Below are 26,087 nucleotides of genomic sequence, written 5' to 3'. Positions count from 1 at the left end.
TGCAGAAGGTCCTGTCAGCCACTTCAAAACTTTTAAGAGTGGTTTGCTTTTAAGTATGCTACAGAGTCGTCTTCAAGCGAGAACTCCTAAAATCTACACGTAGGTAATGCGTCCTGTGACTGATAAAGGGCAGAGGTGTGGGTGTGTATATGTTCATATCTAACCAGCTGTTTCTCCACCACCGCTCTGTGAAACAAATCAAACAGCTCACCAAAACTAGTTGAAAGTTTTATTTATATAAACTTCATTAAGAACATAAAAGATTAAGTTTCTTAAAAAAAAATCTGCAGTTATTTACAGCAGTATTGCACAAGTAAAGTGGCAATTACCCTGTCAAAATTCATCAGTGCAAAACACAAGTAAGCCAGGGAAATCGCAATACAAATGCTACATACGCTGGGTCCTAGGAAACAAGTTAGTGACGGTCCGTATACAGACAGATCAGTGCTATTTATAAATGTGTACCTGATGAGTTCTGATACAGTAACTAGTGGTCACAGAACCTGCACATACAACTTCGGAGAGCTTCTAAAGTCTGATTCCCAAATAAAAGTAGTCAAGTTACCTAGCTGGGAGCTTGAGGATGCTTCTTGAATACAATGCCATTGGGAGCAGGAGTCCCCTCTGCTGGTTTAGCGTCACGTGTGGACCCATCCCTGCACCCACGTGAGCGGGGAGTGGACCACACAGGCACCAGGCTAAATCAGCAGGGATGCCAGAACCATCTACTGACATGGGGCCACTAGGAGGTCTCTCTAAAGCTTCTGCGAGCTTTCACATCTTAACATCCAGTCGAGTGGGACCCCCAACCTCTCTCGAAGCCAACAGAGAAGCAGAAGGAAGACAACCTGAAGCAGGCTGATCAAAGGTAGGGACCAAAGGGCTCAGGGCTGGGGGTGGGGGTCTGTACAATTAGCTCCTGAAGACCATTGAAGTCCACACCTCAAAGCACAGGACACAGCGGGTGGGGGATAATTCAACTACTCACCAGTTGCCAAAAAGTGGCATGAGGTGGTGTTCCTGACGTCCCTCTCAAGGCAGGAGCAACCTGGCTTACCTGTCCCTTCCTCTTGCCCTGAACAACTCCTGGCAGCACCCCGAAAAAGGGGCCCATTTTTATTTCTCTCAACACTGAATTGTCAGGGATACATTTTCAATGGAAAAATCTGTCCCAACTGCCAATAATACATTAAAATAAAATAAAATTTTAAAAAGATATGGCCTGGCCTTCATAGAATTTGCTTCCACGAGAAGCTGGCTATTTCTTGTAGAATTTTGTGGCCGGCCACATTTATGGTCTCTCACTGATGGCTCAACACAGACTTCGTCATCAGGATAGCGAACCCCAAGAACTTAAACCCACGTGACCAGAACTACCAGGAACCAAAGCTGGAGGGCCAGCCTAGGGAAGAGCGTGGGGCTCACAGTCACCACCTCAGAGTTAAAGCAATGAATGGTACAGCATGGGGCGGGGAGCACGGAGGTCAACACTTTTCAGAACATAAGACATTAAATAAGCAGGAAATAAATATACAATATTTCTACAAGTTACAGCATTATGAAACAGTAGGACACATTACACAGAAAAAGAATCTACAATATGTACAATCCTCAATTCTGAAAAAGTTTAGTAAAAACAGTGATCTTTACTCATTTATGCTGTACAAAATTTTACAAGAAAGGTAAAGGAAACACAATTGCACACAGACATTTGGCTCAGTTGGTAAGTAAAATGTGACCTCCTAATCTAATAAATAGTCAAAATATATACAATATCAAGACAGGGAAATAGGAGAAAGTTATTCTCTACGGTGTACACTCTTTTTAATCAGAGGGAAGTTTTGCCTGGTTCCTCCACAACCCCGAGAGCAGTTCTTGGCAAACTCACTTCTGGGCAGGAGTACAGGTAACTGGAAGAATTGCTCATGGGATTCTTTTGCATGTGTTTATTGCATTTCTATGATAAGTCACAGGACACTTTCTACAAACCTCATGGGAGAAGAGGTGGTCAAGGCACAAAACCCGCATTCAGTTTCCAAAAAGGGATCTAGTCTTTTTTTTTTTTTTCCTACAAAAAGTAAAAGAAATACACACTAAAAAGTCAAGGTCTACCACAGTAGGCATACCTTCCGCAGGGAGGCATCGTGATAAACAGATACATACAGTACAGAGACATCCAGTCATCTCTCTTCAGTCCTGGTGCAACATCCTGCTCCTTAATACTACAAATTCATAGAATCTCTAATTTCCTCACAAGCTGCTTCCGCGGCCAGCCTGGACACCAGGCAGCCACTGAGCCAGAGGTACGCCAGCACAGAGCCCTCGGGCACCGCTCCCAGGGAGCCGCAGTATTGAAGAAACAGAGTAAAGTGCTCCAGTCAGAGAGACTGGCACTGAGTACGGAGATCCTGGGAGGGGAGGGGGGAGGCGCCCAGAACCAAATACGTCTTTGGTGTGTGTGTGTGTGTGTCCAGCAGGTCCACCACTGCCTTACAACCGTGTGGACTTCATGACCCTACAGAGGGGTTCGAGACACGTCAGGAACACAAGCTGACAACATAGCTTTAAAAATATTCAAGACCCCAACAAGATTTTGGGGTAAAAGAAAATCCTAAGAAAGGAAGAATATTTGGAATCAAATATCTCTACCTAAAGGAAAATGCGTATATGTTGTAGATATATATATATATATATTTATATAGAATTATCAAGATACAAATGAATGGATTTCCCCACTTGATTTAATCACGTGAAAACACTGGTCCTCTGTGGGCCCAAAGCAAAACAAGAGTTGTTGGCACTGCTGACTCGTTTGAAAAATCACGTTTATCTTTTAAAAAGCTATTTAATAATCTGAGGTTTCAAAATCTGTAAGAGTTATAAGGTTCACGAAATGATCTCTACTTCTCTTCTTTCACTGCTTCCTGATCTCTCTCGGGTCTCTCCAAACTGTTTAACTCCCTTTGAAATGTCAGACCAACTCATGGGCCCTCCATTTGCTGCACCCCTCCCAGGCAGGTGTGGAGAAAGAAAAGAGCGCGCCCAACAGAGGTGGATGCACCAAGGGTGGTCCAACAACACCCACCTGTCCCGCGAGTAAGGGAACAAGACAGACCTTTGTCCGAAGGCTGAGAGGCCACTTCAGATTCGGGCTCCAATGCAGTATTTTTACGGCACGGCTGAAGGCAGATTATCCTTCCTTTCAAAGTGGATTTGGGGGGCGGGTGGGAACCAAGTGTCAGGCATCAAAGGCCAGGTGAACCTGGAGTTGGACGAAAAGCCTCGATGCCCAGGAAACCCCTGCCTAAAGCCCCGCCCACGGCTCGTGCCAATTCCCACGAGGACTGGAGCTCCGACACCTGCAGCCCAACGGGCTCAGCTGCGAGGGGACATGTTCCCCACCTGCGGCCCCTGCTGACAGTGTACCTGTGACCGTGGGAGAGTCTGCAACCAGAGAAGCCCACAGCACCGAGGGGCACAGTACCTGTCTGTGCTGTGACTGGTAGTCCTTCTTCAGAACACTTGTAAATGACAAGCCCATCAAAACCAGTGAAAACCAACATCATGCACATCCCAGTGAGGAAACTACTGACAGACAAGACCAACTGGGCCATGGATGCCACAGGCAGATCCTGACTCACGTTCTGACCCAATTCCCTTTCATCATAAGAATACACTGGACCAAATCTGTGCATCGGCCTCCAGACAGACCAGAGGAGCATCACAAAAGGAGACAAGGAAAAATACACGAAAAGAGTTTTAAAATTTTGCCACAGATGCAACTGAATTTAAGGAGGTAAGTATTTACAAAACGGGAGTGGCATATCAATACAGGCTGATGACAGACCTTCTGCCCCTTTAATCAGTTTCGTTTAAAACTTTTTTGGTATTAATAATAATGATTAAAAAAAAAGCATGTCAAAGAGCCAATGGCAGGGAAGGGAGGGGGCTATCTCATACCTCTCCCGTTTAAAAATTCTGTACAGTAATCTAAAAATAAACTAAGGCAGCTTTATCAATTAGCTGGCTCAGTTTCCACTGCAGAGTTTACACATAATCCTCTGAGAGTAGACAATAGGTTCTTAAAATTTTAGTACAAAAATCATTCACGAGTTGGTTAAAAAGTTTCCATTTCCTTTTTGAAAAACCTGTTCTTATTAAAGAAGGTGGAAAAAAACCCACACCACGTGTAAACACCATTCTTGCATAAAATCCTGCTCCAAAGAACCATGATTTGTACATTTTTTTTTTTAAAGAATCCTCCCTCATTTACATTCACAACAAACTTCCATTGGAAATTCTGCCATGTGGTGAACAGAAAGGTCAAGTCCACGTGCAGCGCGGCGTCCTCAGGAACACGTCGGCCAGCCTCCCCGCACGCCCTCTCGGGGAAAGAACCGCGGGCTGCATAGCAATGGCACCTCTTACACCGTGGTGCTGGGGCCTGTTGGTTTTAACAAGCGAAATGTCTGCACCCATCTGGCTCCGCAAGGAACCCGTCGTCACTGCAATCTCCACACCAGGCGGATGATGTAACGTAACAGTCGTAAGATAATCATGTGGGGGTGGGCTTCGGCTGCTTGGTAATTATTCAAAAAGACCTGAAACAACAATAGGAAAGCTTCTTAGTTTCTCAGCCCTCGTGTTATTTTTGGGTGGGGGATGCCTATATTTAAGGGAACCACCAATCCCATTTTCACAGCTACAAAGGGCACCCCTTTACGAGGGCTGCACCTCCCGAGCATGGGTCCGTCCCCTGAGACTGTGAGGCCGAAGTCCTTCCTACCTCCCCCACAGAGGGAGACGTTGCCACATAAGGAGCAGCATGCCAAATGATCCGCGTCTTTACAGAAACCAAAAGGATGCTTGGAACCGCAAAGACAATCCCTGAATCTGTTTGCCCCTCTAAAAAACACATGTATTCTCTCTACGGGCCATGTCATTATTGGCCAGAACTGCCTCGATCAGGGGATGCTTCAGCCTGTGTGCAGGTGTGGAGGAAAGCCAACCCCCAGGTCACTGGAGTTGGCGTCCCGTGGGAAGAGGTAAGGGTAGAGGGGACACAAGAAAGATGTGAAGGAACTGTCTTCTCACTACCCAGGTTATTAACATTCAAATACATGGACTCCCCCGAGGGTGAATTTCTGGTAGCTGTAGTTTACTTGAGAAACCAGTGATTTGGGGTAATTTGTCCTAAGAAGCTAAATCCAGTGGTGCACAGATGCACCACCGCGCTTCTGGCTGCTGGTGGGCAGCTCCGCTATATAAACATGGGTGGCTCAGCACCGAGTCTATGGTCACACACACAGGCGGAGTCAACCCCCATCCTCCCACCCCACGTGGGGAGTATAGAGCAGTGAAAATTTTTTAAAAAGGCCTCTTTGCTAGTGACCACCATGCTCGTGACAAGCGGAGAAACTGTTCACAAGGCAATTGCTACATTAAAGGTCTCAGAGGTCCTCAGGTCTTCCGGAGGGCCCACCTGTGAGTTCTCATCCATTCTGCAGGTAAGTGCGGGGTATAAATCCAGAGCAGCCAAAGGCGGCAAAGGAACACACCTGCCTCTACGCCAGGAGCTACAACCCATCTCACAGTTCAGGTCTGCAACCTACCCTCATTAAGGTTGTTTCCTTAATGAGTCATCTATGCCCGAGACCAGCTCTCTGCTGTTCGGGGCTCTCCACGAACCCCCTTCTCAATCGGGCAGGTGAGACTTCCAACACAGCATGGTGGAACCACCGGCCACGAGTGGGGCTGGGAACTGGCGTCCCCCGTCACACACAAACACTGCCCGCAGACACCAGCTGGGAGCGGAGCCCCTGCTTGTGACTGTTTACACGAGCTCGCAGGCACTTGTCTGACAGGACGGGATTGTGATAAGGCCCGGGCATTTCCCGTTCTCCTTCCATAACCAGACTGGAGGAAATCGGCTTTCTGTAAGCGATTCCTGTACAGGCGCTCCGTAACCACAGTCTGTGATTTTTATCTGTTTTACACACAAGATTGCTTTGTTTTGATTTAACTTTCAAAATTACTTTGCTTTTTCTGTGTGAGAATAATTTAGGGGAAGGTTAATTTTAGTTGAGACTAATATTAATAGGTTGAAAGAGGCTTATTCAAAATAAAACCACGACTTACTAAAATGAAGAAAGCGCACGCAGGGCTAAGAAATCACTTCAAGGTGGGAAATCTCATGTCAGCCAGGTGTCACTACCAGCCTCAGTACGACCAGAGAATGTGGTCAAAGTGACACCAGTAAGGGGACAGGTCCCAACTGCTTCCAGACCTGGCAGCGTCTGAGAGGAGACATCTCCGCCCAACCCTTTGAGGACATTGGGTGGACGGCGGTAGCTGTGACACTGAAGAGTCTCATCATGAGACGAATCTTTCCAAGTTTTTTAGGGTTCTGCCTGCATCTCAAACGTAAAGGATGTGGGGGGTGTTCGAAGGAAGCCGGGGAGGGGGTGGGGGCCATGCAGGAAATTTTGGCAAAAGGAACACACCCGATCCCTGACAAATGAGAAGACGCTACTACTCAAGAAGGACAATGGGATGCCTGCCCTCTCAGGCAGCGCGCATGACAACATGGCACACGCTTTTAAGCCAGCGAGAAACTGCTTTTGGACAACATTCAATGGAGGAAGCCATTACGACTGAACTCCAAGGCCACGCCAGTCCCGAAAACCCTTGACCACTGGCACAGCTCAGCAGGTGCGGCCCATGGCTCAGAAAGAGCTGGAGGACGGGCAGACTCGCTGCCCTCTAGCACCTGCAGCCGTACCCATCAGCTCGCTCATGGGAGCATGCGGTAGGTGCCCGATGACGCCAGTGTGGGGCAGGTGGTACAAGGGTGCTGGTCGGTGAGGACCGCTGGCTGGCCTCCAGCCATCAGTGCTGAGCACACATCAGCACAGCCAGCCGCAGATCTCAGTCTGCCCTCTGGCACTGTGAACACACACAGTTCTGCTGTTTAACCCCCCGTCTAATGTACTGTCACTGCAGCCCTAGCAAACGAATATACCAGTTCACGCTTAAATGAACATTCTTGGTCCTTCCCTTTTTAAAGAAACAACACTTCTTAGATCAGACTTGTGTAATGCTGTTTTAATCTAACTCATAAAAGTACTTTAGGAAAATACATTAATGGGATGCACTTGGGTAAAGGAGTTTTTAAAAAGAAAAACTGAATATGCTACTAAGTACAAACAATTCATGCATTAAGGTGATCTCTTTTGCTCTCTCTCACACACACACAATCACAAGTGCTTGAAGTGTAGAACCCCATCCTGTTGGGTCTTTTTATCTCCATGGTCTAGCAGGAACAATATTCTTTGGGGTTACTGACTTTTATGGCCATCCCATGTGTCCAGAAGATGACTCCTTCAACATTCAGCTTTGTGTCTCCCTCCAGGAACCAACTCTGACAGTCCATGCTCCTGTCTGGGTCAGGGGCTCCTGCAGCCCCCAGGCCTGCTTGCACGGGACAGGGGGTGTGCTGGGGCCTGACTCTGAAGGCCGTGTCTGCACCCACTAGGCCCAGTGGGCAATACCTGTGTCTTCAGCAGCAAGTGCAGAACAGCGATGCATGGCCCAGCCCAAGGGCTACCCGTGGGTGCTACCAACAGTGACAGCGGTCTGGAAGAAAGCCACTGCCACCGCCCTGCCTCTGGAATCAGGAGTCAAGTTCCCACTTTGCAGGTAAAGAACACCTACATATTCCAATAAAACGGGAGGCCTGTGCCAAAGTGGAGTCAAGATGCGGAGGGGGCCTTCCTGTCGAAAGAAAAGTGCAACAGCATCTCTATGAACCTTACACTCTGGTGACGAAGAGCCATACAAATGAACAGGGTAAGAGGACAACAGCAATGCACAGGTAAATAAAATGGCAGGGAGGGCAGCGCTTGCCAGAGAGGCAGTGGGGCCCCGGGAGAGCCAGGGCAGGAAGGCGCAGAGCTGGGACAGGCTTCCCTGGTGGAGACTCAGGTACTCTTCCTGAAGATCTGAAAAATGTCCCTGGAGACAGTGTCAAGAGCATTCCGCAGGGAATCCCCAAATAGAGGACATGGGCTCAAGCTGGGTGGCAGCTAGGGATGGGGCTGTGCCAAAGGAACACCCTTGAGCAGGGTCCGGGCAGACTTACCAGGAGCTGGGCCACTCTGAGCCACCATGGCCCTGAAACACAGGACTCGGGCTGGGGCTGGGGCTACCTCTGTCTGCAGCAGCCAAGAGGAGGGAGGATGACTGGATACAACACCAGCCGCCACAGTGGTGTCTGCACAAGCACCACCTTCAACTTACACTTGAGATGACCGACCAAGTATCGGAACTTAATTACTATTTTAATGCAAAAATAATCAGAGCAAGACATCCTCTCTTGCCCAAACCAGGGAAGCAGGTATGCAGATACAAAAAAGACCCCGACCCAAGGCTGCCCGCAGAAATGGTCAGGGTAACCACTGCACGCAGCTCTGGATCCAGCTCCACTCTCCTGTGGGCAGAGACGAGCCCAGCCCACCCAAGATACACCAGGCCTTTGGACTTTGTGTGCCCTAGCCCGGGGTCCGGAAGAGTCCCTCACTGCCACCACTCAACAAAATGATGTGCCAGACTCCTTTCCAGTCTTCACAACAATGCTGTGGGCCAGTATTGCTCTCTTCCACATTTCACAGATGAGGGGACAGACCAAGCTCGTGGACTCAAAATCAAGTCAACTCAGACTTCAGCACAGGGTAGAACACACAAGCTCACCAATCCACGCTCCAAAGGCTGGGCTGAACACCACTGGGCCGAAGGACTCAGAAAGTACAACACATATACATTCCCATTACTCAAGGGAGCTTAACCATAGAAACACACAGATGGGCACAGTGCAAAAAACACAAAAGTTAAGAGAGATCAGAAATGACATCAAGAAAGAGAGACTTACCCTGGGAACCTGAGATCTAATGCCAAAGAGCCAGAGTTTAGCTAAGAGTTTTCTGGCAGTCAAAGTAACACGGGAAACATGGCCCGATCTTCACCATTATATCCGAGAGCTCAACAGCAAATTCTAAGAGACAAACGAAAAAGCAAGGAATACCGATAGAACTCTGAGACACACAGCAATTTTTAAGCTAATTTCAACACTGAATATCTAAGAGGTCTTAAATTTTTTTTCTCCCTTTTTAAAGGGATGTATCTTTGACTGGTAACATGTTAAAAGAGATGGAATTCTGGACTGTGAGACTCAGACAGGGAACGTCTGCTCCAGATCGGCATGGTGCCTGCTTCCCTAGGGGCTGTCGCGGCATCTTCCGGGAACAGGGCTGGGTGTTGTTGCCATAATCCAAGGTGACCAGGGTGGGGGGCGGGGAGCAGAGAGTGGCCCCAGCGATCCTGATGGAAGACCACCTCTACCCATTCATAACCCCCGTCAATCTAAATAGTATTTTTCATGACAAGTGACAGAGATCAGAAAGGAAAAGGGCCTGCCTGTGTGGAGCATCTTTGGGAAGATATGGGGGTCTCTCCACCTTGGCCCAGATTTTAGAGCACCTGCCTTCAGGTGCCAGGCTGCTGCTGCAGTGCCGCCCAACTTCACTTTCTGCTCATCACCACGGCCGTGGGGGCATTTGCATAGCTTGTGCCTAACTTGCTAGGATGTCAACACAGCTGTGGAAAGGGTGCCAGGAGCCCCTCCCCCGGATGTGGTGCTCCCGCTCGCGGGGCAGGGGTGAGCTTCCCCGGCACCGGCCGAGCCACCGGGGCTGTGGCTGACCTGCCCAGGCTGTGCAGTCACAGGAAAATCCCATTTGCATGAATCCAACTCTCCTTCGTTTTTGATGCATCATTTCAAATAAAACTATTATAGTGCAGGCTTTCTGTAGAGCAAACAACCTCTTCCTTGGTTGACTTCCAGTCAGGCCTGGTGTGCCTGGGTTTTCTTCCTGCAGGGGTGGGACACCCCTCTACCGGGCAGATCTCTAACTCACTCGTCAGCCCTCAGACCCCGACTGTCGCCTGGGAAGTGTGGCGCTGCACGGTGACCACCCACAGAGAAGCCAGAGATGGTTCTTACAGCTCCCGGGTGGGTTGGGGCGCGGGGCCTCCATCAGACAAAATATAAGCCTCAGAGCAAGAACACACCGTTCTGAAATGCCCCAGCCTCAGAGAAATGCTGATGAGATGTAATGCACTGTAACCACAACCCGAACCTCTCTGCTCTGGTTCAGCTGGGAGAAGTTTAGCGAAGGATGGTGAGAGACGCCTGCAGACTCGCCTCATGCGCATCTTCATTTCCTCCTCCAGAGATTAAAAAACCCCAGTCAGACCTCTCTGAAGTCCCCCTCCGGGCACCTGCACCTCTGAATGGTTCTATGTGAGTGGCCCGGGTCCCCCCGCTGTGAGGCAGGCGTGCAGGTGTACCCACCTGCCACAGACGGATGGAGCATCGGCCCCAGGCAGCGTGCACGAACACCATCCAGGCCGATGCCCACCCAGCCATTTAAACACACCCCAGCGCCCCAGCCTCCTGTTTGTGTACACCCAGACACAGCACGCATCAGTAGGGCCCAACACAAGCAGGGTACTGAAAGACAAGTGAACCAAGTTAGCAGCATCTCTCTAAACTCCGAAGACCAACTGAGAAATGTTTCAATTATAGTTCAGAGACACCAGAACGATGGGCAAGCGATGACAGCAATTTCTAGCTCTGTTCCTGAATGTTTCCCTGTGACCTTCGCCACATCCCTAGGAGACGGAGAGAAAATGGGGCTCCTAGAGGACATAATGGATGGACTCAGGATTCAAGGCCTCACCCCAAAGTTTTCACACCTGTCCACAAGCCCTGCTTTCCTGTAAGATCATACTTTATCCCCAAGTCATGGAAAACCCTCGTTCAGAAAACCTGCCGTCCACAGTTGCCATTGGGATAAGCTGAACCATGTGCTGTCTCGAAGGTCTCAGGGAAAAACACAAAGGGCTGAAGCCACAGGAAGGATGACTCTTGGATCACACAGGCTCCAGGGACTCCGTGATGGGGGGTGTCGGAAGGCTCTTAAAACCACAACACTGAACTACCTCCCTTCAGCTCCAAGGGAAGCACTCACTGAATCTTCAAACTGGATCACAGATCAATGACGGGCACTAATTCATTTAAGCTACTCACAAATGTTTTTGCTATGAAAACTGTCATTCTATCAAGTCATGGGCAACTCACCATCTCATGAGATAGGTCTAGTTTTAATGTGATATTTCCTATGCAGATTTTCCACTATTCTTTGCTCAGACTGTAAAACAAAGTGGCTCACTTATTAAGCTTCTATGTTCATTTAATGAGGGCCTCAAAAGAATGTTGTCGGAGAACATGTATCTCTGGGTTTATGTTCAGGTTATGCTATTTCCAAACAAGCTACCTACCGATTAGATCTCTCCCTTGTACATTCTCTACAGAAGAATATCATTTATAAAACCAGGAATCAAACAGCACAGGGAATTCACGTCGTAGGAAGGACAGCAGAGGGAGACTTCAAGTTCATTATGAAAATGCAAATGGGTGACACTTCCACTAAACTTTTGTTTCCATCTAAACTGGTCTGTGAGCCACCTACCTCTCCCTCTCTACTTTGTCTGGTTTGGTGCTAAACTTCAGTTGGCCCGCAGTTCAGTCTACTCATGCCTACACATGCCTGGGACAGAAGAAGTAGGGAGCAGGCAGTGTAAACAAAAGATACACTGTTTCTTGGGATCAAAACAATGAAAAGGTTTTCATTCACTTCTTGGCCCATCTAGAGGGTCTGACGTAGCTTCACCTGCTGCTGTTCATCCAGGCCACAGCCAGGACATCCCTAAGTCACTGTCAACCAAGAGCAGTCTAGCTGTGCACAGAGCAAACTGTGTAACCTGACTACAAGGCCCAGGGGAGGCCACCAAAGGTAAACGATCGCAGCCTTGGTAATGGGGTGGGGGTGGGGGGAGCAGATGTGGGGTAGAGGATGGGTCTAATTACCCTAAGAGCACATGTTCTGATGTTCTGAAGGGCCCAGCACATGCTCCACAGACGTGGTCTGCATCCTTGGCCCATGGCTAAGAATCCTATCCAAGTGGACACCACCCCCTGAGAACAGGCGGTTAAGCACACAGTGCTCCAGGCCCCACCATTCAGCTACACGCAAGCCACTCAACCTCTTCATAAAACAGAGATCTAGCTTCTCTGAGAAATCTTCTTCCCTACAAGCCCACTGACCTCCACGCTCCCCAGCCTTCCCCGAGAGCCCAGGCACAGGGGGCTGGAAGGGTCAGGGCTGCGTGTGGGTGTAGGCCATTCAGCAATGGATGCCTTCCAGGGGCTCCAGCACCCCCACGGGCCCTTGGGTTTTTTCTTGTGCCACGTTCTAGATGTGCCTGCACGACCGAGGCCCTTTAATGCTTAATGACAGGTGAAAATGGCACCAGGGGGCTGTCACTGGCCAGATCTGTGACAATCTGAGGATCAAAATGAGTACTCAGAGTAATGCAGAGTAAATCTGTTGAAATTAAACAGGGACCCATGAATTTAGGCTGATGAATGGGATAAACATATATAATGGGAAAAGGATGTTCTTCATCCTCTACACACACTTCTTTTCCATTTCAGATGGAAACATGCTGACTTTATAGAGTGGAAGGAGCCACCTTTGACCAGAGTCAACATCACCAACAACAGGACAAACGGCCTCCAGGTGCCTCCCGAAGCAATGGATGGGAGAGGATACAATGTTGCCCCTGTCATATTCCTGCCCAGAACACAAAACTGTAATCACATCCCGAGGAGACATCAGACAAATCCAATTCAGGGAGAGGGAGACTCTATAAGTGTCCTGACCCTTCAAAAATGTCAGGGTCACAAAGACAGAGGAATGGTTCCAAATTAATGGCATCAAAGCAATAAGACAACTAAATTTAACGCATGACTCTAAACTGGATCCTGGGCCAGAAAAAAACTTCTGTTTTGTGTTTTTTTTTTTTTTGGCTACTATAAAGGACATTTTTGGCACAACTGGTAAAGTCTGGATGAAGTCCACAGATTACAAAACAGTACTGTCACACTGCTAATTTCCTGATTTTGAGAATTACACTGCGGTTACGTAAGTGAATATTCTTATTCTTAGGAAATACACATTGATGTATTTGAGGGTGAAAGAATATCACACCTGTCATTTATTCCCACAGAGCTCAGAAAACAGTATGTGCACAGATACAAAAGAGGGAGAACATTAAAGCGAATGTGGCGACACGCGAACAGTGGGGAACTCGGGTGGCAGACAGAAGAGGGTTTTCTGTACCATTCTTGCAACTCTTAGATGGAAGTCTGAGATTATTTCAAAACAAAAAGTTACAAAAATACGCCAGAGACTTGGAGCGGTCAGACTTACCAGACAGAGGGGGACACGGGTCACTCTGCCCTGGCGGGGTCGTTTGGGGGGCAAGTACACGGAGTCACAAAAGAAAAAGGGGAAACATGCACTGGGACTTTGCGCTCACCTGTGCCTCTCTCACCTCCTCCTTCAAGGGCTCAGACTCCACAGCTCCGTTTCATATGCTTCCCCACTGCCCTTAAGTGGACTGAACACATGACAACTATACGACACCTTCCTCTATTGCTCTAACTGAAAAAATGGGAAAATATCCTGTCAGGCTTCGCAAGGCTCATGGCAGTAAAAGACCAACACTTTAGAAAAGCTACTGTAATAGTATTAAGCAAATAAAGACACTCAATATTTACAATGCTGAAATCCATTATAAAGCAACCATTATAAAGCAAGGCGGGGGCTGTACACTGCTCAACAAGAAGTAACCCCCCCCCCACCGTGAAGACAGCAGGTGATCTGAATGCCTGACTTTCTGCTACGGCCTCCCATTTCCTCCCCAGATTTCTACCCCCAATAAATGGACCACCAGTGACACTGCAGACTCGGGATTATTTTTAACCAACAATATCAAGACAGGTGTCTGTAGCTTTAGGGGTCACTGTGTCACTATCCAGAGTCTGGTGTTTTGAACGGGTTATTTGCATAAAATCTGGAGAATGTATTTGCCTTCATTATAGAAAAATCAGGTTATAACCTAGAGCCTGGCCCTACACCTCCCCCAATATCCCCCGCCTACTTAGGAAGCTAGAGTCCCTTAAATAATTAGTGACTGCATTTTCACATTGGTTCATTTTTTTTTAAAGAGATGCAAAATAAGATTTACAACCAGAAAATAGTGTGATCCTGCGATGAAATTAACTTACATTTATTTTACCAAAAGCACTGTGAACAAACAGGTTGCATCTCATTTGAACAGACAGATATGGCCATCTCCAATATCCCCTTAAACACTGAACTGTGAAATAACACTGGGAGAAGAGGAGGAGAGGAAGGATATAATCTACTAGACACTGTTCTCTCACCTCCCATGGACAGGCAAGGCAATGGAAACAACCCCACAGCTTGTGTCCCATTTGCACGTGACTAGAACTGCCCACCTCTTCAGCCTATGCTATGCACCAACCCCCACCCACGACACACCTGGCCCATGTCTTATCGCTGATCACACAGGCCACCATGGAGGTGCATCAACCAGGTCCATCTGGGCAGACCCAGGGCGGAACCTTATAGAGTCACCGATAGCCTGTGTAAGTTTAAAGAGAAGCTCTTACACAATATCCTTACAAGACATCTAGCTCTGTGGCCAAAGTCTTAGTCCCTCAGAGTGGAGCTGTGTGGGCTCTTGGTGTCCAGAGCTTCTGGACTCTGAAGGCACCAGGGCCCAATAGCCTCCTCTCTTGGGCGGCCCCATCCACGTCAGATCTGGCCCAAGGACATCTAGGAGCCCCTTCAAGATGGAGAAAGAGGCGGGCCCCGCATGCTGGTCAGTTCGCTGCTTAGGCTCATCGTGAGAGGCCACTCTGCCATCTTTTCCTGCTGAATTATGGACATGTCCCCCAGAATCAGCCTACCCTCCTCAGTCAGAATCAGCCTCCCTACCCCAGCATGAGGTCGTCATGAATGCACTGGGGCCCTGCTTCTGACCAGTGCCTCCTGGTCCACCAAGAGGGGTCAAAGTCCAGTCACACACAGGAACACCAAAATCCCTTCAGGGAAACCAAGGCAAAGCAGCTGGGGGGGCGGTAGGGGGAGAGTAACTGTAGTGGCAAATTATGAAACAATCAACCTTGCAAAAACAATTACCATTTCAGAGCTAGGTTGGAAAGGAATTTATACACCGTAAACGGCAGATGTAGGATGCTGGATATTCTTGGCAGCTAAAGACGGCCACATAAGAAATTCCTAAACCCATTCATCAATGTGACAGTTCTCATTTAATAACAGAATCATACTACAGCACATTTCCCATCAAACACACACACCCCCATAGGAAGGTATGAAGAGGATCCAATGTGAGTTTTCAGAGCATCCCTGGCTCCCTTACAGAGACCCTATACTGAAGGAATAAATGAAAGACCCTCTGCAAATGGGAGGATGTCTCCATGTGTGTCTAAAAAAAGCTTGAAAGGCATTGCATGGACAGGAAAACAAGAAGGACTCAAAGCAATAACAGGTAACATCCACTTACTGAGCAACAGCTAGCTAAAAAAGAGACCAACATTTAAAGCAGGACACAAACACTGGGGTATTCTAAGCATGACCTCTCCTTTCAGAAGAAAAAAAAAAAGGTTCAAAAAAAAAAATCTTGAAGGGATATTTAGACGAAGCTGTAACGTTCAGAAAAAAAAGGAGCCAGAAGACCAGTAACATAGTAAGAAAGAATGACAGTAACAATTACAGCTTTTTCTACAAAATAAGATGTGTCTTCTTTTTGGATAAATCAACAGAAATTGCCTCATACTTGGTTGTTCGGAAAAATGTAAACAAGCCAAAAGTACGTTCTATCACATCTTTGTTAGTGTACCCTTTACAGGAAGTACTCACATACGCTCATACCAGCCCTAATTCCCAGAGTTAAAGCCTACACGTTTTGGAAGTCTTCCGTGGGCAAAAGGTGTCCAAATGGTAATGGCTATTGCCAATGGGCAAAACCAACAAAACACACTGTGTCTACAGAAGACATAGGGTTGGTTTGTTTTTTTTTAAATCAACAGCACACCTTAAAATGTAAGTGGCAGTCAATTCAGGGTATAAAATTTTTATGCCCCAGATCCCAGACTCCTGGTTAATGGCCTCCTGACAGCATTCAAGGACAGCACCACGGACAGAAGGGGGTGGCTCCCCTGCTCTGCCCGTCAAACATTACAGGACTACTGCCGGCATTGCGCCCCTTGGCTGAATGAGGATGGAAATTTTAATAGGTCTTTACCTTTGACCCCAACTGCCCAAAAGGAATGCAGAAACCCTCTACATGGACTGAAAATTACGTTACTATTTATGTGGGAATATGTCAAAGCAGGTCCATAACCCCTTTCTTAGCATGGATGTCCCTTTGCCACCTTGTACGATATTCTATGTAATTACCGTGACTTAAATTCATCCATAAAACATTTTTAAATGGAAAATGGGAAAGGAGAAACAATGGTGGGTTCACACATAGGTAATACCTCGCATTTCCATTATTACTAGTCACCTTAAAAAAAAAAATTGTGGGGAGGGGGAGGGTGTGAGGAGAAGGGGTAAATAAAACATCATTACCCTCCTTGGGTAATATGCATTAAATTCGTCTCCAATACGCCGCAACTCTTGCGCAATCCATATCTCCGGGCGTATATCTGCAGGTACAGCCTGAGACTGCCTCATGGAAGCTGCATCAGAACAAACAGAACAAAAATCACATTGTTTTCCATAGATCATTTAGCACGTTCTAGAAGCAAGCCCATCTCACACACTCTGTTTTGTTCTTGGAATCTCCCTAACTTCAGGACTGTCCTACCTCAATTTGGTTAAAGAGTGACGGATAAAGAACTGAGTTTTTCAAAACTGGAGACTCAGAATTGCAAAACTTAAAAACGTCCCGGCCAATTAATTACATGCTCCCATTTCAAAATAAATTAACACAAAAGTGGTACAATAAAGATGACCAAAAGAAAAAAAAATTCATACTTGAAACACAGAACACAAAAATTCAAGTTGTCAGTAAAGTAACTACTCTGATCTTAACACAAGGTAGAATTCCTAGGGAAATTTCAAACGTCACACAGGAATTGGAGATGAAGTGGTTGTCCTATCTAATGCTACAGAATAAGGGAAAACCTGAGAATCAGCAGGCGACCTGAATGAGCTCGTTTCTATGGGAGCAGGTGCAGTGACACCGTCATTTACAAGTGCTACCCTGTGGCCAAGTTAAGGCATACCTGTGTGTTTTTTCTCCGTATTAATGCGGCCCATAAAGGTGGATGGGATTCAAGTCTGCAAACCCCACATGGGGAGAGGAAATGTTTTGGGTGAAGGAGCAAAGGCATTTTTGAAAGAAGAAAGAAGAGGGAGGTGTGCCTTTCCATTAAGCTGTCACTAACATTCACACCCAGTCCACTCATCTGTTTGTTGCTGAAACCATTTAAAAGCCATGTGAAGGGGAGCAAAACTGGGAGTTGTCAAAAGATCCCAAAAGGCACCAGGAAGGTGGCATTCTCCACACTCAGGAGAAAATGGTTTGGCATTGTGGGCACGGGAAAAGAGAGGAGCTTCTTGGGCTTGTGACTTGTTAACTACTGTTAAGCATGGGGACACTGTACTCACAATTAGACACACGTGCTATGTTCTGACCACAGCAAAATATTTTAAAAACCGGTAACGATCAGATTTCGCAATACTATGCATATGGCTTTCTGTTTTGTATTTCTGCAAAAATATTTTGTATGTGGGGTTTCTGAATTTTATCATTGTAAGTTGATTCGCAGCTCTATAAAAGCACTTAAAAGCGCACTCTGAAAAAAAAATAAACTGAGTTTTTACCAAGTCTTCTCAAAACTCTTGTCCCATCTTCTTTGCCCCCCAACCCCCACCCACAGGAATGCAACAATGACCCCACACAAGGAGGGAGTGCCCGAGAGAGGATGGGCACTGAGTGTGTGTGTGTACATGCGTGCACATGTATGTGCAAAGAATGCACATGGATGCTCTCCAGAATTATCTGTGCTCTGTGAGTAAGCCAAGGGAGGATTCCTAAAGGAAGCCCTAGGGGAGAACGTGAAGGCTGACCACAGAGAAACTTCTAGGATAAGCCAGGCACGTCCCCTGAATAAACCCCCAAACACATAGAAATTACTTTGGCTGTATCTTTGCCACACAAATAGTTTTTATCATTACTCTGTAAAAGCCTATTAAAATTAAATTTTAAATGGCTAAAACCGGCAGGAAACAAAATTTCAGGGTAGACGTGATACCAGGTGGTGATATAATAGTTCACTTCCTTCTTTTGGGTTTGCAGTGCTTTAAAGATTTAGTCTGTCAGAGGTACCCAATCATTACTATTCTTTTTATACTATCAGCAATCAAGTGGTTTTTTATCCCCCTAACTTCAGAAGCTGTTAAAAAAGTCAACTCATCCCTGAGAGAAAGGAAAGCTCTTTTCTTAGAATGCCTACTACACCTCAGAGCTTGAAGGTTTGGTGCGAGTCATTTCTTACCATCCTGCTAACCAGCCCCGCAGGGACACAGCTGCCCCATCCACAGGTGACCAGACTAGCAAGCAGGACACTGTGTGGCCACCTTCAGAGCTGCCACACACCCTTTCTGGGCTTCATTCAGAGCCCCCACTTGTTTCTCACTCTACAAGGCTCTCTTGAAGAGTAATCTGCTCTCAGGGGCACCTGGCTGGCTCAGTGGGGGGAGCATGCGACTCTTGATCTTGGGGTTGTGAGTTCAAGCCCCAGGTTGTGCATACAATTTACTTAAAAATAAAATTTAAATTAAAAAAAGGGTAATCAGGGGCGCCTGGGTGGTTCAGTAGGTTAAGCGTCTGCCTTCGGCTCGAGCCCCGCATCGGGCTCCCTGCTCCTCAGGAAGCCTGCTTTTCCCTCTCCTACTCCCCCTGCTTGGGTTCCCTCTCCCGCTGTGTCTTTCTCTGTCAAATAAATAAATAAAATCTTTAAAAAAAAGGGTAATCTGCTTTCAATCCTAGAGTCAGAAATGAAAAAAATACCAATTATCCAAACAAAATGTGTGAAATATAGACTGTGTGTCTTAAAAAGACGGCAGACAGGTTAAAAACAACCGGCAAGTTACCCAGTGTTTAATCAAGACATTCACTAATATACCCAACGAATACAAATGCCCATGTGCCAGGCACTGTTCTAGGAGGTGCTCTGGGTACAGCAACCAAACAGGCCAAGCCCTGCTCCTGTGGAGTTTCCATCCTTGTGGGTTAAATTTCAACATTTAAATGTTAAGTTTTTCTGGACACGACACTACCTGTTTACACAGGTAAACTTTTTACCTGTTATAACACGAAACAAAAATAACTCCCCCAGTTAATTTCCCCCAACTTGGAGATGAAGCCTACTGCATTCTACTTAACACACTTACTTTACTTACTATGCGTGTGGTTTAGAAGTTTCTGCCTGGCTTATGCTTGGGCTGGTAACCATCAAAGGAGTCAGTCTGTGTCAGAAGTTGGCTTATCATCCAACTAGCACCTAGTGAACATGTCAACCTAGCCAGCAGCTAAGAAGGAAATATGGACCCTTGGTGGCCAAACCGAACCTGTTCTTCTTAGAGATAAATGCTCTGCCGTAATTTAGTGAAGGAGGCAAAGGAGGTAAGTAAAGGTTTCTTTTCTAGGCAAGAACAGTTCGGTAGCTTAAATAAACATACAGACACAGACATATTCCCAGAGTATGTGGCAGTAAGACACAGGTGGGAGGGGTGTCTGTGGGAGGCCCGGGAGGCTGCCTGCTCACAGGTTTCCTAGGCAATTCTGGTGCAGATGCTCCACAGACCAGACCCCGAGAACACTGAGCAACAGGCGAGAAACCTTTGGGGATGTCCTGGAGTTTTAAGTAACCAAAGATAACAGATGAGACCCGGCTAAGCAGACACTGACCGGTCAGAACAACAGTTTAGAGCTCTCTAAATGTACTGAGGTGTATTTTTGTTTAAGTTGACTCAGAGAGTAACAACACAATATAATCCAGTAATAACAATAGAAATTAACTTTCGCCAAGGAGACTGATCTGCCTGGACTACTCTTATATAGCATGTGTCACCATTTGGCTTCCAAAGAAACTGGGGCTTTTTGTTCTTGTTCCTTAAATCTGTAAAGCTAAAATGAATGACCATCATTCATCCTGCAGTAACACCTACCTAACATGTCCACAGAATAGACAATTATAAAGTAAGCTTATTTAAGACAAAAGTTCTTTTTTGAATATTTTAAAAGGCATCCTATCCCTGTATTTTAAAAGGGTACTACTCTTAATCTAAGTACAGTGAGTTTTTCAACATAAATTTCAAAGATTACTTCTGAAGTGACAAAAATATCTTCTCGCTTGGGGGTGGGGGAAGCTTTTCTTAACTTCATCACTAGTTTAATCTTAGTGACTGCCCTATTTGGCTTCATGTCCCATGAGAACCCACCAAAACAATGGGGTCTGGCTGACCCTAGAGAATGAGTCTGTCAGCCCCATGGCAGTGTTGGTCAAAGCTCAGATTCATATGCTTAATTCTGTGCCACTGTTACCCAGAGCGTGAACCACCACAACGGTGAAGGGTTCCACAGACTGGTGTCTAATGCTGCACCTGAAGCAGGTGGGGCTCAGGAACAGGGAATACTCAACACACTGGTCTACCCTCACTCTCATAATTCTACCCATATACTGACCCGACTACACCCATCATGATAACATAGTCCACCTATCGAAAAGATAATTTACATTTACATTTCTAGTAAGTATCAAGCACAAATATTTTACTTTCCATCTGCAATATGCTTCACAACCGTAAATGTGGAGACCTGATCAATAAAATGGGTCTCTATTTGAAACAAAAACTCTTATTACTAGTCAAGAAGATAAAAATTTTAACTTATAAGGCAATTTTACATGCACATAAAAAATTCCTGCAAGGGAAAATTCTGGGGAGGTGTCTTTTTTCCCATAAAAAAAGGTAGTTTCCGCATTTAAGAAAATCATGTCACTCCATAAGCCTGACACTAACACTTAGGGGAAAAAAAGCAGAATAAAATATACACTGATCTAAATGTAAAGCCACCCCACAGCAGTAACCTAAAGCCCACAGAAGGCCAGCTCCACTCCTGCAAGCACCAGACTGGGTTGGGGGAACCTGCTAGGTCCAGACTGTCTAACCAAAGCCACTAATCAAAAATAATACAACTGTGTCAGACACAGGCAATTCTGTCAAAAGTGTGAAATGTTAGCTGAATTTTCACCAAAGCTCGTAGAAACAATCTTTTGAGATCCAGAATTTCCTGGTGCCATTATCTCCTAGAGAAAAAATACTTAGGTCTAATTAATTCATTTTTCCATACCAGGGTGGGGGAGGGGGAGGGATGGAAAGGAGGACATTTTTTAACGTCAAAGAACTTTGAGTTACGCAAAGACGTGTGGTATTTAATTAACAGACTGTTCTGGTTCCGCTACAGAACATTTTCCAACCCATATGGTAATTTCAAATCTTAGAAGCTTAGCAATTGAAAAAATTAATGTCGTGGTTAAGTGGCTGATAGTGAAATCAGGCTGGGGCTTTCAGAAAGGGTTTTCTGTAGCACCGTCAGCTAGGGTGGGAAAATGGAAAAAAAAAAAAAAAAGCAAAAACAAAACAAAAAAACCCCTCGAGATTGTCAGTTCACAGCTCAACATCAGCCTAACCAAACCTTCTGATTTCTCCTGAACGCCCACCTGCCCCCACCCCACTGTTACCAACAGCAGGTGTTAAAGGAATGGAGGTCCCATCACAACACCACTGCCACTGTTTCTACACCCAGCTGTCCTGCTCTGGGAGGGCGTGTATGTGCGCCGGGGGCACCGTGTCCTACACGCGGGCTCACACGACTGTGGTCTCATGCCAAACGACAGGACTGGGGCAGCTCTCACTTGTGAGGGGTGGCCACTCTTTTAGTTCCCTGCACGTACGTCCCCACTGGCATTTCAAGTGCGGAACCAGACACCAAATTAAAATTCATGGAAATACGTCACACTACTCTGTTTTCAGATGTTCAGTAATCCACAAATACTTAGGCAGAATCAAGATGAGATTTTAAAGTAGTCGGCATGAATTAAGCTCTGAGTATGTATTCAACTCAGAGCTGAGAAAGGATTTTTCAGTCTCCGAACAGCTATGGAATGTATGACTTTGAAGACATGATCGTTTTTATTTTCAACACACAACGGATCATACTTAGACAAGCGCACATTTTGCCTGACACTTACCAGGGACTGTGGGGGCCCTTCCTCTCAACATCTCAGGGTCGTCCATCTTTATTCTCCGAGAAGAGTCTAATTTAACCAAAAACCATAAGGACCCTCTAAAGGACCATTTCTCTGTCGGCTCTGAAACCAGTGCCAAACCACTTCCAAAAGAGTATTCCAAAAATGTTCAGATGAAGCACTGCCTTTAAAAGTGACCACTCTTAAGCGCAACATTCATTTGGGAAAATAAAAATTCTGGGCTGTCTATTCAACCCAATAGTCTCCTTATTTAAGAGAGCATCTTCAGAAATATCTTTTATCAAGTCACAGCTATATACAAGCTTACAAGAGGAAAAAGGACACAGCCAGCCGGCCTGCTATGGGTTCCTTAGCAAATCCACCTGAGTGATCAGGCCCACGTGCCCCAGGATTCCCAGTTAGCCATGGGGGAAAGAGCAACTGCCACTCTCCTAAGTTTCACCGCAGAAAATGCCATCAGAATCACCTTTAGAAACTCCAATGATTCTCGGAAATAAAGTGAGCCAGACCCAATTTCGCCACGTGCACCCCCCACCCCAGTCTGTTTCTCCCTTGCATCATTTTATTTGTTAATCAATCTTTTATCAATTGCACTGAGCCCCTGTAGGATCATGAGAGCAATTAGAAATAAAACACAGTGATCGCAGTACTGGTACTCAGAAAGTTCCTCCATCTGTTTTCCCCTGGTACACGGCGGTGTCGAGCCTGGGCGGCTACACGAATTCAAGACTGTACTTTATAAACAGCTGCTAGGAGACAGCACCACCACAAATAATGAAGTTCAGGAGAGGAAGCCAGTGTTTTATACTTACTCCTTTCAGTGCGTGTTGTCCATGCTTTTATGTGGCCTTGAGTAAGAAAGTCAAAACAAGCTGCTTTGATCCACTTCCAGGCTGACCATTTGGAAACTGCCAGTAAACCACGGCTGTGAAGCTGGACAGAAATCTGGAAACCAGCATGCATCATCTTTCCCCTTCCACCATTATGCTTCTTACAATGAAATTTGAATCTAAGGCATTAAGACAAATGTGCTATGATGCCTCTTCACTCACTGACTGTTCAACACCAGAAGACCTAGTTCCCCATTTCACCTGAGCTGTCCCCCACACGCATGTTCACATCTTTACTAGAAGCCAGTGACAGGCCAGCAGCAAACCCAGACCGAGTTTCTAGGTCTCTGTCCAAGGACATACCTGCTAGCGCTCACTCACAGCAGAAGTCCAGCATCTTAGGCAGGTGGCCTGCTTTTTCCTGAGGCAGGGTGGTCCTCACTGAAGGGCATTAGATGCTACAAAGTGCTTCCTCATAGGAAATGGAAATGTCCCCCCTTCCAAGCCCCACCTCAATCCTGCTTCTGTCCCCTGGGCCTATAAAGACAATCTACAGTCCCTCGCCATCATTACCCCTCTTTTAATTTTTCTTTTTCTTTTGTTAAGTAGGCTCCACGTTCGGCATGGAACCCAACGTGGGACCCAAATGCACAACCCTGATATCAAGACTTTGAGCTGAGGTCAAGAGTCGGATGCTTAACCAACTGAGCCACCCAGGCTCCCCTCACCACTCCTTTCAATTAAGGAAGCTGCCACCACCACACACCCCAAACCTGGTCCTGACCCAGCTCCTTCCGTGTGCCTTTTCTGGTGAGCAGTGGGAAGACCCACCATCACCACCCTGGTCCCCCTTGGTGTGCTCCTGGAGTGTGTTGCTCTGAAGAGTGCGTGGTGGTCTGTACTAGGTCTGACAGGGGCACGACACGGGATGCTACTTCTGCTCTTTGCTCTCCCACTGACCCTAGCCACACCAAGTCACTGCGACAGCTGCAGCTCTATTTCTATAGTCTTAAATTCCTTTCACAGGATCACAGGGGATTTGGCTGTGCCATCTTATTTCGAAAAACAAATAAAAATAACCCCAGAACTAAGTACAGTCAAGCGAAGAGCAACTCTGAGCTTGCTTTAAGACAGGGACATATACCCTATACCCCTTCTGCTGACAACTTGTTATGCAGTTTATTCCACCATTTACCCCATCACAACTATAAAGAAAAAAAGTGCTTTTTAGAGGTCTTCTAAAAGTAAATATACAACTCCATACATTAATTCACTTAAGGCCATTCCTTAAGAATAAAGTGTTAAAAAATCTGAAGTTACTACCTTTCAGTAACTTATATGTTATACCTAGCTAGAAATCTGATCTTGGGGAGGAAGTGAAAATTTAAACCACAAATATAAAAGTGGTGGACTGCGCTCACGCTTTCCCCTGGAAAAAAAAAAAAAAAGGAAAGAAAAATTCCTGACTACAGAGTAAGTGTGGCTTCCTTTATGAAATGGAACACCAGCAGCAGGAAACAGGTGACAAAAATCTCTTCTAATTCCCATTAAGGCCTTAAGATTACTGTATTTCATCTCAGTGATAGTGAAGACCAAGACTTGGGGCAAAAACAGTCTTGAGAAGCTACATCTTAAGCAGTTTTTCTTTCCTTTTTTATTATTTTTATAAAGATTTTTATTTATTTGACAGAGAGAAAGAGCCCAAGCAGGGGGAGCGGCAGGCAGAGGGAGAAGGAGAAGCAGGCTCCCCCCAGAGCAAGGAGCCCTGGGATCATGACCTGAGCAGAAGGCAGATGCTTAACCAACTGAGCCACCCAGGTGCCCCTTAAGCAGTTTCTAAAACATGCAAAAGTCTATCAATTTTATTTCCACAGTTGGAATTTATAATGGCCATCCACCATATGAAGCACTAACCTGTTAACACAGATGTATGGGCAATGGTAACTCACGAGAAGTCTGAGGCGCACTGAAAGCTTCTCCCTTACAACGAATTCATGAAAGGCAGCTGCCTCTTTTTAAAGCACATCATAGGAGAAGACGGACAAACTTGACACCTCAATTCTAGACACTCTTTGGTGAAATCACAAAGACGTAATCGTTGTGCCTGCACATTTAATGGTTTACATATCTGTCCTTAAAACATCTGTCTGTCACAGTCGGGCTGCGTGACTCCTCCCTAGAAATCTCGCAAAGCTTGTGCGACTTGACTGAGGACAAGCACATTAAGGCTGCAAGTGGGTGTCCCACCCTTTGCCTAAGGGACACAGGCAAACACATGCCCCACAGCCTTTTGCAGGAAACAGTGATAAACAGAAATGTAAGAATTAAATGTTGCATATACAATAAGGATACTGGAAAGCTCAATCTAGTGGCACACTGGAGTAGTATGGTATGTGGTCAATGAGAAACATGGGTTGAGCCTCAAATTCCTTCATCCACTGACCAGCCTGTACTAACGTTCAAGACACTATATAACCTTTGCATGACTCAGCAATTACAGGGGAGAAGGCCCAGGCATTGCCTGTTAACCACACAAATATTAGGTAGGTAACTGTGCCACATTCTTCCACACGGAAGCTAGAGTCACCGCTGCTACAAGTCCAAGCGTAAGTTGTGTGGAATTCTGTCCTTAAAGACCATCAGGTCTGGTGCTTTTGAAGGTCATTTATCTGTTCTGGTTCACACATGCTTCTTCCTCCCCCACAGTACATATCACCCCTCCAGGGTAGACAGACATGGCTGCTGGCCCAGCTCTGATGCCTCATGGGTTCATAAACTGGGCAAAATGGTTTGGCTACCCCTGTACTTAGAAACCCTCTGTGCAATACAGATTCAACTGGGGCTGCTGTAATTCGGCACAAGCCCCACCCCCACCCCACCCCCACCCCGGCCCCTCCAGT

General features: G+C 46.3%; 1 protein-coding gene across 9 annotated transcripts in view; it reads right to left on the bottom strand.

Moving 5' to 3' along the window:
• Nucleotides 1–215: 215 nt before the first annotated feature.
• BCL2L11 (BCL2 like 11) overlaps nucleotides 216–26,087 on the bottom strand; it is a 46,876-nt gene continuing 21,004 nt past the window's right edge. For 4 of the 9 annotated variants that reach the window (XM_025868182.2, XM_073897391.1, XM_025868178.2 and 1 more), the window contains 2 exons: nucleotides 16,647–16,756; nucleotides 216–4,601 (listed from right to left, as the gene is read on the bottom strand). In XM_025868182.2, the coding sequence (XP_025723967.1) occupies nucleotides 4,503–4,601; nucleotides 16,647–16,756 (209 nt within the window). In that variant the 3' untranslated portion in view covers nucleotides 216–4,502. Of the gene's footprint in view, nucleotides 4,602–8,926; nucleotides 9,050–13,500; nucleotides 13,626–16,646; nucleotides 16,757–26,087 lie in introns of all 9 variants that reach the window. The other 5 variants (XR_012379720.1, XR_012379722.1, XM_073897392.1 and 2 more) reach the window with 3 other exon arrangements.

This window comes from Callorhinus ursinus, unplaced genomic scaffold (assembly GCF_003265705.2).
Source record: "Callorhinus ursinus isolate GAN/ISIS: 27379988/994484 unplaced genomic scaffold, GSC_fseal_2.0 scaffold10, whole genome shotgun sequence".
NCBI lineage: Eukaryota > Metazoa > Chordata > Mammalia > Carnivora > Otariidae > Callorhinus > Callorhinus ursinus.
This window is presented reverse-complemented; position numbering and strand designations above follow the sequence as displayed.